This window comes from Falco rusticolus, chromosome 1 (genome assembly GCF_015220075.1).
Source record: "Falco rusticolus isolate bFalRus1 chromosome 1, bFalRus1.pri, whole genome shotgun sequence".
Taxonomy (NCBI): domain Eukaryota; kingdom Metazoa; phylum Chordata; class Aves; order Falconiformes; family Falconidae; genus Falco; species Falco rusticolus.
Genome location: NC_051187.1, coordinates 12,802,176 through 12,816,656, shown reverse-complemented (window position 1 = coordinate 12,816,656; position 14,481 = coordinate 12,802,176). Strand labels below are relative to the sequence as shown.

The 14,481-nt window shown below is 54.6% G+C and overlaps 1 protein-coding gene across 4 annotated transcripts in view; it reads right to left on the bottom strand.

Annotated features, from left to right (window-relative positions):
• The window catches only part of SEPTIN9 (septin 9), a 144,306-nt gene that overhangs the window by 46,995 nt on the left and 82,830 nt on the right, over positions 1–14,481 (bottom strand). For all 4 annotated transcript variants that reach the window (XM_037410279.1, XM_037410297.1, XM_037410270.1 and 1 more), the window contains one exon: positions 13,232–13,891. In XM_037410279.1, coding sequence (XP_037266176.1) covers positions 13,232–13,891 — 660 coding nt within the window. The remainder of the gene's footprint in view (positions 1–13,231; positions 13,892–14,481) is intronic.

The following is a 14,481-nucleotide window of genomic DNA, read 5'->3' as shown; positions in this document are numbered from 1 at the left end:
GGTAAACCCACCCGAGAGGGCACCCGCAGGCTCTGCTTCTGCTCCTGGAGCTGGAACAACGCCTCCCAGAGTGACTCAGGTCCCAGCACGGGTGTAAGAGGTCTAATTTTTCTTCCATTATGAGCAATTGAATGATTCCCCGTGACTGTTAGGAAGAATTCAGCGTGAGTGAGCTCAGACCAGCCCGAGGTGCTACAGAGAAAAGCTCCAAACCATACCCTGCTTGCTCTGCCTGCAGCTCCCACCTCATTCCTCCACTGCAACTGTGGGCTCCCAGCCACGTGGCATAGCTGGTTTTTAGCCAACAGATAACATTTTTGAATAAAATCACCTAAATCCCCATGCTCCAGCCAACAAACCGGGGTTTGAGGAAGCTTTCCATAACGGGGCAGTAATCCCCAGTAAGCTGAATGACATCTGAAGATGCAACACCCCTCAGAGAGCTCCAGCGAGGACCACCCTGCTCTGCAGAGCCCCTGCCCTCCCCTCCTCACTGCCCACCCTTCCCCACGCTGTCTGCACACAAATATTCTCATTTCTCTTCTACCCTTGTGCATCTGTCCCGGGCAGCGGGCTGCTGTTCCCTGCCTGGCCAGGCAGATGGTGCTCAGCCAGCACGGAGCGGGGACCCTCGCTGCCGCCGATGGAGCCAATAACGCAACTGTGGTTTCCGCTGACAGATGCGGAAGGTCCAAACAAACAGGACCGACTCAGATCCTCATCATCTGTTTTAGGCTTTTGCCCCTCACTTTGGGCGGGAAGGTGGCAGACAAAGCGGTCGCAAACGTTTCACCAAAACCAGTGCTTTCCCAGCGCTCTCTTTCTGCTGGAAATTCACTCCGCTGACACTTTCCCCCCGCTTTTGATCAGCTCTCCCCACACGTTTCCCTCAAAACCAAACCACAGCGAAGCCCAGTGGAGCAGGAAACAATTTGCCCATTTTCCTCCTTCCAAAGTTGGGGGTGTGGGGGTCTGGGGGCACCAGCAGGGCCCCTCGTCCTGGCGGAGGCTGCTGGGCGCAGGCAGCGGGGGACACAGCCTTTCCATCACATCGCCCCAAGGGTCGCCCTCTTCCACCGTGCTGGATGTCGGATAATATTTCTCCAGTCCTGTTTTAACACTCACACCATCTTGGGAGCAGGAAGCTTAAGCCATTTCCTGCGAGGCATTGCTCTGCCCTTCAAATATTTTCGACCTCAGTGCAAGCTGTTTTAAAACCAAGCCTGGCAGCTGGAAGTGCAAAATCAGAGGAGGGGCTTGTCGAGGGAAAATTCGGTTTGCAAAACTTACCCAGTCCCCGCTGCCGCAGAGCGGTAAAATAAATATTGCCGCTGGCAATAAAATAGAAAAATTAATTTTGCATGTCTAGAAATGAGAAGAAAAAGCAGAAACTCAAAACAATGTTTTTTGCGTCCCTCCCAAGGGACGCGGCGCTGTTCCCCAGCAGAAAGCCACAGCCATGTTCCCCCCTTGTCTCTGCAGCCCATGATTTCAGGCTTTCCCAGCTTTGCTCTTTCAGTGGAGCCCAAATGACGGCTTGCTTTGCTCACTCTTCAAACAACCATCCCACAGACTGTCTGTCCCACACATGAGCTGAGATAACCCCAAAGAGACCCTTCCCGCTCCTCTGACCAGGGGAGAAGCCAAATGCTCATTCCCTGAAGCTCTGCAGAGCAATCTCAGGCCGCGCCAGGGCAGAGCCATAACCCCCATGGACCCAGGCCAGCAGCGCTCAGCCCCATCCCCACATCACGCTCTCAGCAAGGAGCAGTCACTGCTCAGCCCCATCCTTGCTCCCCAAGCCCGAGGCCATGCGTGCAGAGGAAGGATCCAGCGCCGTGCAGCATCCCAGAGAGCCCCTTCTGCAAAGACAAGGACCCCGACTGTGCTGCCCAGAGGGTTTGGACAGAGCAGGACCAAGATCGAAGACTTTTGGATGGGGCCTGTCTGAGCAGGAGCTGCCAGGACAAGGAGGGAGGTAATGCTCTCCCTTCTGCTTGCTCTGAAGCTAAGGGCAGACATGGGTGACAGCACAAGCCCCGGGATCCCTTCTGCTACTGCAGCAGCTTCACGGAGGAGATGCAGCACGCACTGGGCTGGGAGCCACGGGGCCAGGAGGGCAGCAAGGCCAGGCTCTCCTCTTGCTGCTTCCTCCCCTGCTCCTCTCCTTCATAACCCATGCTCCTTACTGCCTCCCTCTCTAACCAAACAGGGATTTAAATAAAGCTTTACTGCGCTGTCTGAGCTCCAGAGATGTGCCCAGGCATCACCAAGGAGGGGACAGCAAGGAGGTGCCAGATGGTGATGGAGAGCCCTGGGGCAGGGTGAGCAGGGTACACTGCTGCTGGTGACGCTCAGGCCAGCTTCAGCTCCAACACAAGAAAAGCAACCCAATGGCCCAGGGTCCGATGCAAACGTGGCCTCTGGGGAGATGCCGGGTGACAGTAGCCAAGGGGGGAGGCAGAGAGATGGCAGCCCATCACCTGCTGCTGCCCCTGGCTGCTCCAGCCCACGTGTCACACATGAGCACTGGTTATCTCTTCCCAGCTCCTCTCCAGGTGACACATGGACACGTGGCCATGCTGCAGGGAAACAAAGCCAAGCCCCAGGGCCCATGCAAAGGTCTCTGCTCCACCGAGATCCCACCCACAGAGCTGCTCCTTCGCCAGACTTTGCCCAGGAACCGAAACCACGAAGCCAAGAGGAAACCCCACAGCTCCTTCAGGGCCTCGCAGGAGCCCTTCACCTCCCAACCTCAGGGTGAGTGTTCCTGGGCTGTAAATAAACTTTTATTTACTACACAAAGTAGGGCAAGGAGGACCGTTTCCCGAGGGATGGTGGGAGGAACATCAGCGTTTTGGCAGGATCTCAGATTTCATCTGACTCTACAATGTGACTTCTGGAGTCCTCAGTAGGAGCCACACAGGGCAGGACAACACCTCTCCTGCGGTCACATCCCACCCAAGTCCTGCCTGTCTTATTGTTTCCAGTCCAAATGGGAATCTCCCTAGGGCACGGCTCTGCCAGCCACCCTACGCCCAGGATCGCTGAGTCTGGAGAGAGCACAGCTGGAGCAGATTCACCTCCCACATCCCACAGAGCAATGTGCAACAGAGATCCATCCTCTGCAGATGTGCCACGATGGATCTAAGGCTGCCCTCCAGGACCACCCATGGCTCCCTGCTCCCAGCACTGATGTGCTGCATTATCAAGGTCTCCCCCACATTTCAGAGCACTGAACTACCTAAAGCCTGGGCATCAACCTCAGCGCCCAACTGTGTCCTCTCGTCTTCTCCAAGGCCAGCAAACTGGGTGGACAGGGGATCCTGGGGGCGGTGTGACCTCGGGGAGGGCTCAGCAGCCTGTGAACTCAGCCTCCCACTTCCACCCCCTTTATCTGCACATTGGGCTGCAGGAGGAAGCGAGTTCAGCCAGAGTTTGTCTAAACAATTATGTTTTATCAGAAAAGCTGCTCAGATCTACTTCTTTTTTTTCCCAGGACAAATCTGGACAACTCCAAGGTAATCTCCATTCTCCTTCCTATCTGCACAAGATGGAAGCAGGCGAGGAGGACACGAGGCAAAGAGCATCCAAACAGCCCGACAGTGCCTGCTCCACCTCTCAGTGTCAGCAGTCTCCATCGCTCATAAATCAGGAGGCAGCATCCATCCCCACATCTGCTCTCCACACATCCAAACTTTGCCTTCCAAATCCTTTTTCCCCCTCCAAACCACAGGTTTTTCAAATTCAGGAGAAAGCAGACTGAAGATCAGAGCAGACTGGAGAAGGTTTTGATACAAAAAACATTTGGTCTCCTCCCTCTCCTCCTGGACAACTGAGGTCCTCTCTATTTGTGGACCCACTCCAGTAAGCTGGGCAGAGCAGCTTCTCCCACCCTGCACGACCCCGCTGCACCTCTGTGACCAGGACCAGCAATTTCCTTATCACCAGCTGAACCTCGAAGAACGAAGGACTCAAGGCAAGGACCAAACCCAAGACATCTTGCCACCAGCTCCTTGTCACATATAGAGAAACCGGTGTGGGTAGAGGAATTCACCCAGGACGATGACCAGGATCTCCTGCCATACAACCTTTTGTCGTTTTCTCAGTGTTCCTCTGGTTCTCGGTCCCTGAACTTAGCTCCACTACAAGCTCCACTACAGATGGGAGTGAGTTGCCACTGAATGCTCCAAGAACATCATGCATGTGATGCAGGACAGCAACCTCTATGCCGTAACAGCATGAGCCTGCAAGTTTATAGCTTCAGGGCCTGTAACCAAGGACTTACCCTGTACTTCCAGGTACCAGAGCTGCAGAGAAGGTTTCAGAGGACACCACCGCTTTGGCGCATCAGTAGAAAGCAGCACAGCCTCCCAGGTAACAGCAAATAACAAGCAGAGTAAACAAAATTTCCCATCCAGAGTCATAACATGCAGGGGAAGCAAACGCAGGCAGGGGCTCCAGCCCAAGTTGGGTGGGCAATACCTGTGGTGTCCCTCCGGATCTACCCACCACACGTGAAATACGCCCCAGGTGCATCCATGCTGGAGCTGAAAGCAACGCCCTGCAAGACATCTAAGACTTGTGAGCTACCACGCAGCTGTAACTGAGAAAGCTCCTTTTGGGAGCCTGTGTATCATTAACTTTTAACGCTGCCCTCTCCTCCTAGGCACCAAACCCTTTTGGATTCCCACCTGATCTTTCCCTGAGATCTCCCCAAACTGAGCTCTTCTTTGAGAGAGGGAAGGAATGCCTGTCCTACTCCATGCACAGCAAGAGAGGAGAGGGGAGAAGACAGACCCATCGTGAAAGGTTAAAATACTGTTGATAAGCATCAAAGACAGTCTGACCCACGCACTTAACATCAATGATTGTTCTCAGCGACCTGTTCGCAGAACAAGCTGACACAAGGGGACCAGGTTTGCTGGGGGGCTGTCAAGCACTATCGATAACAAGGGATTAGTGGCTTGCACAGTTCTGTCCTGCTGCAACATCCCTCTCCACCTCCACCTCTTTGACTCTGGAAATAACATACAAGGGTCAAATTTGTCTCGCCTGAATGGAGACATCTCCAGCTGAACTGATTGCATAGGCTCTCTTTACATTCAGCAGAGAAAAACAAACCCTTTGAGGACAGAATTCACACCGGCCTAAGGGAGACATCCAGACGACCAGCTCAAGTGCAGACATCTCAAGCGAGACAGGGTGAACACTGTGCAGTGCATGTGGATGAAGCCATGTGCAAGGGACCCACTGGGAGCATTCACTGCAAAGGTCTGGCTCATAGATGGACAAAGGCTGGATTCACAAAGTGACAAAAGGAGGTAGCTGCTCAGCTCCCACTAAATGTTTTTGGACCCCTTGGAAACACTGACCACCCTAGAGTTGCACCACGGAAAGCCTCTGCAGACCCAGAATTCAGAGAACACACAGTGCTAAGACCACCCAACTCGGACACAACCCGGACACCATCTCTTTGGCTGAAAAGCTAAACATAAATCCAAGGTTATGCTCATATTTGCTAAAGCAGCAACAATCTTTGAACTTCAAGGTGCTGAAAGATGCTGAGTTTCAGTCATTCTTCATCCCTGTTGTAGAAATTGCCTTTGCTATGCAAAAACCAACTCACTGCTTCCCCACAGAAGAAACTGCAGACAATACAAGTCAAGGAGGAGCCAAGCAACCCAAAATCTCCACACTGTCACCCCTCAGCTGGTACAGCAACCTTAGATGACTTGTTAAAGTTATTTGCTTTTCATAAATCCATAAACATCTGCAAAGTTTTGTTGTTTTCAAAATGTTTTGGACCAGACCCTTTGGTCCAGCTTTGTTTCTCAGTATGTCCGGTACCATCCTCCTGCCAAGATAAAATCAAACAATTCAAGACAGTGAAATATTTATGCATGTGACCCTACAGAAATCCAAGGAACTTCTATGCAGACACCCATTCAGAAGACCAATGAAATGAATGGCCCAAATTCAACTAACCCAAAGGAAAGCAGCCCTCTCCCCAAGTCCCTCCTTTAAAACCTGTAACAGATGGAAGAAAAATTGGGCCCAAAAAAGCCAGAGCACAGGCTGCAATCCAAGCCCAGCTGCTTCTTCCATTTATAGCCACGTTCACTTCAGCTTTGTCGCAGCATCTTGGACAACACCAAAGTGTCTGTGTGCCTGTTTGTTTGCTGGAGGAGTAAAGAACACAACTGGCTTGCTGTCAAGTTATCTTTTTTGCTCACAACAATGTTTGATCTTCTCAAAACAAAGTTATCTCTCTATAATCTCAATTCAGTTCCTCAAGTCCTCTTGCACAGTTTATAGAGCTGGCACCGTACCCAGCCTATGGTGTCCCTTCAACTACTGGCCAAGAGAAACATCTCAGGCAGGGACAGAGGTCTAGGATAGTTTAGAAGAAAATCATTTCTGAACTACAGAAGGTTCATCACCATTGCCATCGCTTCCCTCCCCGGGCAGACATGAGAAGTCACAAAACAAGTGGCCAGGCCTCGCTGCAAGAGATCAAAGCAAACTCTTTGTTTTATCTTGGTCAAGATAACGGATTTTATTTGCCTTATCAGCCTGCAGGATGATTAACCCAAATGTGAGAAAACTTGGAGATGCCAAGAGAGTTGGTGGGTGGGGAGCATGTTCCCCAGCACGGCTGCCATGGGCTCCAGACATGCAAATACCACAAGATAAACAGAGAAAAACTCTTGGGTCTGGTTCATACACACCACGCTCAGCCAGGGCTGCACCTCCCATCGCCTCCCAGCATCACTCACTTACACTACGCACCCCCATCGCCTCCCAGCATCACTCACTTACACTACGCACCCCCATCGCCTCCCAGCATCACTCACTTACACTACGCACCCCCATCGCCTCCCAGCATCACTCACTTACACTACGCACCCCCATCGCCTCCCAGCATCACTCACTTACACTACGCACCCCCATCGCCTCCCAGCATCACTCACTTACACTACGCACCCCCATCGCCTCCCAGCATCACTCACTTACACTACGCACCCCCATCGCCTCCCAGCATCACTCACTTACACTACGCACCCCCATCGCCTCCCAGCATCACTCACTTACACTACGCACCCCCATCGCCTCCCAGCATCACTCACTTCCACTACGCACCCCCATCGCCTCCCAGCATCACTCACTTACACTACGCACCCCCATCGCCTCCCAGCATCACTCACTTACACTACGCACCCCCATCGCCTCCCAGCATCACTCACTTACACTACGCACCCCCATCGCCTCCCAGCATCACTCACACTACGCACACCCAGTGGCCGGCGGGAGCGCTCAGCTGTGTTTCTCAGCCCAGCGAAGGCACCTTCTGCCCAGGGGCTGCCTGGAAGGCAGCAGCTGCCCCGGTCTGCATGCAGGGGGTCAGAGCCAGCAGGGTCCTGCAGCTGCACGGGGCTCACAGACCCCACGAGCCTGCAGCAAGGACCCTCCAGCTGCCATGCAGTTGATTGCTTTCTGCCTGGAACAGGAGGCTTTGACCTCTACAGAGACACGCTCAGCCTCGGGTGCTTCCCGCTGGGTTCAGGAGCGGTGACACTGAGGCACCAGCTAGCCCCCAGACCCAGCCCAGAAATGGAAGAGACCTGCCAGGTGGTTCAGCCCAGCACCAGGAGGAGTCCGCAGCTCAGCATCCACCGGTTTGCCCTCTCCCAGTCTCAAACGACACGAGGCAGGGAAGGGAAGGGGGAACCCTAATGTTTCCTGTGGGAAACTATTCCTTCGCATAATGAATCTCTACTGGGGAGATCACTGCTTTTCCTACGGGCCCTCAGGGACTTCCAACAGGGCAAACAAATTCTCCGTGTGATTGCACCAGGGCTCTGGCTTGCCCGCGCTGGAGATGGGACAGGCAGGCTTGCTGCCCAGGGCGCATCCTGTGTGGCTGGAGCACCCACGTGGGACCATGACAGCATCCATATGAACCGTGCCCATGCAGACACAAGGAGACACGTGGATGCCAATGTGACCAGAGCTGAACACGATGTAATGAGTTCAGGAACAGCGTTCCTGGGGGGCAAAGGCGTGCAGCAGAAGTACCATCACATCTACATCACCTGGCCTCCTTCCTGATATCCTCAGTGCTCAAAATACACCCCAAAAGGAACCGGGGTGTGCTGCCCACTCCCTGCACAGCCCGGGACAGAGCGTACGGTGGGAGGGGGAAGGCAGAAAGCACCCACCCTCCCGCTGCCTTCCCCGTGGGGTCAGGCAGCCATGCACATGGCATCCCAGATCAGCAGCATCTCCATGATGGGATGCAATCATCTCCCACACACACACTCCCACTCCTCGGTTCCAAGTCACTGGAGCTGCAGGTCTCCATTTTTCCAGATTATCTCATTTTTGGCACCAGAGCTCACAAACGGGGACTCTGCATTTCACACTCAGCCCCACCATTTGGTATCTCAGGCTGTAGGCACTTTCCCGTTAAAAATAACAACAACAACAAGACTACCCGTAATCTAGCCCAAACATGTCAGCTGGTTTTAAGGAAATGTTTCCCTACAGCTTTAATCTCTTTGTACAGTTAAACTGCAGTGCAGCTCGGGGAGCTGGAAATGATTACTCACTGCATCTCCGCTCAGCCCTGGCCTCTTCGTTGCGGGGAGCGTCACTGTGTTAAGTCGTCCAAATGCCTCTAACCTCCAGCTCCAGCAAGGCAGCCCAGCCCCACGCCTGGCATCACCCTCACAGGGCAGCACAGAAGAAAAGTCGCCCCAAGGCTCGGGTCGCTTTGCTTCGCTGTCCCTGGGTGTCCATGGCAGGACAGAGGCTTCAGCCACACTGTGGGGGCACTGGGCTGCAACCCCCACCCAGCTTCCCCAGCACACAGCAACGGGGCCCTCGTTCTTGGATATGGCCTTTGCAAGAAGCTCAGTGGATCTGGAATTTTGGGTTGTTTTTTTTTTTTTTGTATTTTTAAATGTTTTTAATTTTAGCTCAATTTTAAAGGAGCCTCTAAAATAGGAAGTTCTAAAGAAACGGCTTTCCATAAGGGTCCAAGGCTGGAAAAAAGTTGAATTGCTTCACTGTGCTGATGTAACCTTACTCATCCTGCAGCAAAATAGCAGGGGGATCCTGCTGCTTTTTAGGAGGCACCAGGCACTCAGCGTGGCTGTCCCGAAGCAGGGCGTCAGGCAGCAATGGGACAAAGACTCCAAAAAAGCTGAAAGCTCAGAGATGGTTCTGACCATTTTGCACATCACCATGGTGGGACTCAGCTATTACAGAGGAAGGTCAAATCCCTGGTCTAGGTGAGCGTTCCCGTTATTCATCGTATCTGCCTTGATTCATCTAAACAAGCTCCCGAGCATCCTTGCAAGAAAGGACCATGGGGGAGGAGAACCGTGGCCCCAACAGTTGCCAAGAACAGGGAAATGGGGCGAGGGCAGGAGCTGGCAGAGAGCCTGCCTTGCTGGCAGTGTGCTGTCCCCAGGGCCCTGGGCAACGGGACCACAGCAGCTTGTGTGGAGACAAAAAGGATCATCAGATGAAACTGGCTTTCGCTTCTCATCTGGGAGTGCTTCTAATCCATCACCTGAGATCCCAGAACTGAGCCTTCCTCCAAACACAAATACATTCAGATCTGGGGGGAGCACAGATGGAATATTAAATTTCAGTACAAAACATTACCTTTTCTGGGACCAACATCTTCCCCCCACAGCTTGGCCCCAACCATCGCTGCACTGCAAGGCATGAAGAACAACAGAAGAACAAGATGTTCGATGTTCAACCACGCATGCACAACGCCAGCATCGGTGGCAGGAGGCACCAGTGGAAGTAGATGCTGAGGCAGGAGGACGCGGCAGGATTAGCCACGATGGACTTGATACGGCTCTTCCTGAGGATTCCCTTGTTCTGGATCCAGCTTGGGAGGAGCTCTCAAGATCCCTCCTTTGCGAAGGGCCAGTGGATGTCTCTGGATGAAGTATCGCTGCTCCCACAACAATTCCCCTTTCCTCTCCCAAGCAGCCCTGCTCAGCTGCAGTGGGAGAGGGACCAGTGGCGTGCCCCGGCCATGGGGGACATCCCAGGCAAAGCCGCGGCTCCCCAACAGGCCAGGGAGGAAGAAGAGGGTCAGAAGCAGGAGGTGATGGGGGCTGAGAGCCAGCATCCCGCCGACTGCAGCACTAGCCAGGGTCACCCAAGCAGGACCCCACAGCCCGGGGCACAGCCACCGGCCCCAGCCCCGTGGGCAGGACCCAGCCCCGGCACCACTGCCCTGCTCAGACCTGCAGGCGAGGAGCAGCCTCGGCCACCAGCTCCAGCCTGGGCCATTGCCCGGGAGCGAACTGCTGCCTGTGGCAGGAGCTCGGGAGAGGTTATCACCACCACGGGTGCTCATACTTGCATATAAGATTCGGTAAGTCCTACACAGTGAGGACAGACTCCTGCAGTCTCTGAGGCTGCAGGTTCAGAAACAGCACTTCCCCTCACCTTTTTTTTAATGTTTATTTTTAATTGCTTGTACCTCTTTCTGCCCTTTGCATATTCTCCCCTTGCCTACCACCACTTGCACAAACCCTGCTCAGATTTCTCTGGACAACTCAGACTCCAGCAATACACATCGCCCGGTCATCCCATCCCATTTCCTTCTCCCAGCTGGGAAGCACCAGCCGCTCTGGGGACAGAGTCCAGCTTTGCCCAGGATGCCGGTGCAGTGCCACATCGCACCCATGCCCCATCTCCCCGTCACCAACGGCTCGGCTAAACGTTAAACCCTCAGGAGCGCAGCCAATGCTCCCCAGGGAGTGCAGGAGAGCATGAGGACTCAGAGAGGGAGAACAAGGATGAGAAGGAATATTTCCTGCTCTTCTGCCCCACAAAGGCACCTCCTGCCCTCCTCCCACCTTGAGAACCATGGCTCCGGAGCAGGCTCAGCCCACACCACCAGTTCAGGGCTGTAATTACTCCTTTCCTTTGTGGTTTGCTCTGAACTGCCGATCTTTCTGCAGTCGCCTTTCTCCTCCAACCGGCCTCTTCCTGCACAACACGCTCTCCTGCATAGCTTCCTTCGGCAGCGGGACGAGGGGTTAAGGGCAAGGCAGCTGAGCCCTGGCAGCTGGGGAAAGGCAAGTCCCAGCACTCGGCTGAGGGCAGCTGGAGGCAGCTGCCTGCATCTCCTGCTCAGCTGTTTGCCCTTGAGAGCCACCGAGCAACGGGACTGAGGGGTGTCCAGTGCCACAGGATCATCTCTCAGGTGCCTCAAACGCTGGGAGCAGCGAGAGGAAGCAGGACTTCACGCCATGTGTTGTCTCTGCTGCAGATATCAGGGAACCAACCTGGGGGGCTGTGGTGGGGCCACAGCTGCAGTGGAGCTGGTGAGCACTGACGTGCCTGCACCCATCTGCAGGTTCCCTGAGGGTCCTGGTGCTGCCTCCCCAAAACTCCTCCATGTGCTTGCATCAGTAACAAGAAGAGATGCCGTTCACCTGCCCCAGCATCAGCCCAGGGTGGGTGTTGTGCACCAAGGGGAGGAGAGCCCTGAAACAGGGTCCTGTGTGAGAGCAGCCCAGGGCAACCTCAAGCCATGGCGATGAAGGAGGTTGGAGGTGACCAGGGAGGGGACACAGGCTCTGACAGTGACTCTGGGCCATAAGTCCATGATGACATGGGGGCAGAAGGAGCCAGAGCCACCCCTGCCCCTACAACTTGTGTCCTGGCTCTTCTTGGAAACATTTAGACTGAAAGCCCCTTTTGTACCAGGACCAAGGGCTGGCTCGTGCTGCAAGGCAGCCCCCAGACAGCTGGGCTCTTGGGAAAAACACATTCCCAGCAGCTGTCCTGGGCTTCTAGAGCCCTTTTTGATGCAAAGAGCACTCCCTCTCCCTCAGGCAGCTGGGGAATTGATCATCTTAAGACAGTCTTCTGCTCTTAAAGTGCCCAACCATCCAGAGCTCAGAGCTTGGGAAGCTCAGAGCAGCCCAAACCCAGCAGGACAAGGCTGAGCACCCACCCAGGGGAGAAGATTCCTGGGCACCACACACACATGGCTGGGGACAGAGCGCCCATAAGGCAGGCCCAGACTGAACCCCATCCTCGGGCTGGGTCTTCCAGCTCAACCATGTCCAGCTGGAGATGGACCAGCCTGCTGGAGGTGTTTGTCCACTCTTTAAAGCCCAGCTCAGAAAAGCTACACCTAAGCCGTACACGTGCACAGTGAAAAAACCCACTCAAGTCTTATGGGTTGGATACCAGCCCCACCACTGACTCCTGATTTGCTTTCAGACCACACAAACCCTCCCCCAAGCCCTGGCCTCTGCGCAGACCCTGCCACTGCCTGCAACCGCAGGGCTGTGCACAGGGAGAGGAGGTGGAGCAAGGGCAGGGGACCGTCCTGTGCCAGGGCCATACAAGGACGCATGGTCCAGCTCTGGGACCATGCACCGACCTCTCAGGTCCTGGCTCAGCCACCACATGCCATGCCCCATCCCCCGCGGAGAGGCACTGGGTGGGGTGCGGAGGTGGTGCCCTGCAAGTGACCACTGCATCCCTCGCAGGAGAGGGCCCGTGGGTGATGTGGAACGGAAAAATAATTAACAGGCCAGAAGAAATTAAAAACAACCACTTCCAAAACATTAGGGAGAATAAATGGTGCCTGGCAGGGGAGGGAAGCTGCTTTTAATATGGGATTAATCGAAAACAAGATAGAGCTAATATAAGCCAGGGCTCCAGTTTAATAGTGGCTCTGGTCCATGATGTTATTAGACTTTGGTCCAAGGCCAAAAAACCTCTGACTCCTGCTAATGAAGAGGCGGTTTCTGCCCTACAACCATAAGCAACAACAGTAAACAACAAGCCATCACAACAACACTTCCACAACTGCCGCCTCTACGGCACTTCAGAGGCTGTCCTAGATGCTGCACAGGCGGGTGGGTCAGCACACGGAGCCCCAGCTGGCAGGATTGTCGTTTTTGCAAGAACCCAGGCTCCTGGCATTTTCTTTTTAATTTCCTTATAGGCTGGATAGCATTTTGTATTCAAACTGACAGCTCTTTCAGCCAGGATAAACCCAAGGATAACAGCCGTGTATTCAGAGACATCTGAGCACAGCTCCAAGAACAGCCTCGAAAGGCATCACCACCAGAACCAGATGAGCAGCACACAACGCTCAGCATCCCCGCAGCACGGGACGGAGGCAGGGATCAGCCAGCACCTCACCCAAGCGGCTGCCCGGAGCCGTACTCACCTTCTTCTCTCTTTGGTGGGCTCTCCATCAGCACGGGCTGCGGCTTCGGCTCTGCCACGGGAGGCTGGGTGACCAGGGGAGGCTCCGAGCTCTCCACCTGCCGCGCCGGTGGGGCCGGGACCTCGGCAGCCTTGGCTACCTGAATTTCCACGCGCTTGGTGGCCGTGTCAGGCACAGGAGCGTTGGCCGTCTCGGCTCTTCGCTGGGGCATTTCGGGGATCTTTGATGCCGGCGCCTCCACCCTCCGGAGACCCGGCTCCTGGGGCTTGCCGAGGGTGATCTCAGTCCTCCTTGGGGTGGGCTCAGGGGGTTTGTGCCCCAGCACATCTGCTCTTTTGAGGCCAAACCTCGACAACCCTGAGGTGGAGTTCTCCACCTGCTTGGATGAGATGTCAATGGAGATTTCTGTTCTTCTGGACACGGGCTCGGGCAGTTTGGGTCCAGCGAGCTCCACTCTCCTCAGAGAGGGCTTGGGTGATCTTTGGCCTGTGGGGTCCACATGTCGGGCGGATGGCTCCGAATTCCTGGCGCCAAGTTCCTGAAACTTCTGCGTGGAGCTGGAAACAGTGGACCTGAGGAGGGGGTTTGGGGTCCGTCTTTGTGGGGTGGAGGAATTTGAAGACTGATCTACCTCCTCGACCTCAAAAGATCTTTTGAGAGCTGAAAAACATGAAACGGAGTTCAGAGTTTAGTTACCATCCACCTGAGCATCTCAAGAGACGCTTACAGACGCTGCCTGAGGCTCACAACCCCCTTCTCTGCTCCTTCACCTGAGGGTTCCTAATGACGTTTGAAGCAGGTGGGGACGGAGGGCCAGGCTCTGCCTCCTCAGACAAGTTACAAACACAGTAACTGGAACCAGGCTCCAGAAATTCAACCCCAGAGCAGACACTCTCCCCATGCTGCCCCCCACGCCACCAGCACCCACGTGTGCTCAGAGCGGGGCAGAGCCCCATCGCGGCACGGCAGAGCCGGGCACGGGACTCAGGGGCAGCCAGTGACCCAGCTCCCAACACCTCCCTTTCCCTCTCACACCCAAAGGATGCGCAGATAAACACAGGCTTCCCGGTGAGCGCTGCCAGCAAAATCCAAGTTGGGAACAGGAAGACAATCCCAGGAGAGCACCAAATCCATATAAACGCAGCAAAAAAGCCAGAAGTGGCAGCCACAGAAGCTCATATCCTTAAAAACAAACCTAGAGATCCCCTGAGCCAAAGACTTAAGTGCTCTGAAAACAGTGACATGAGGCA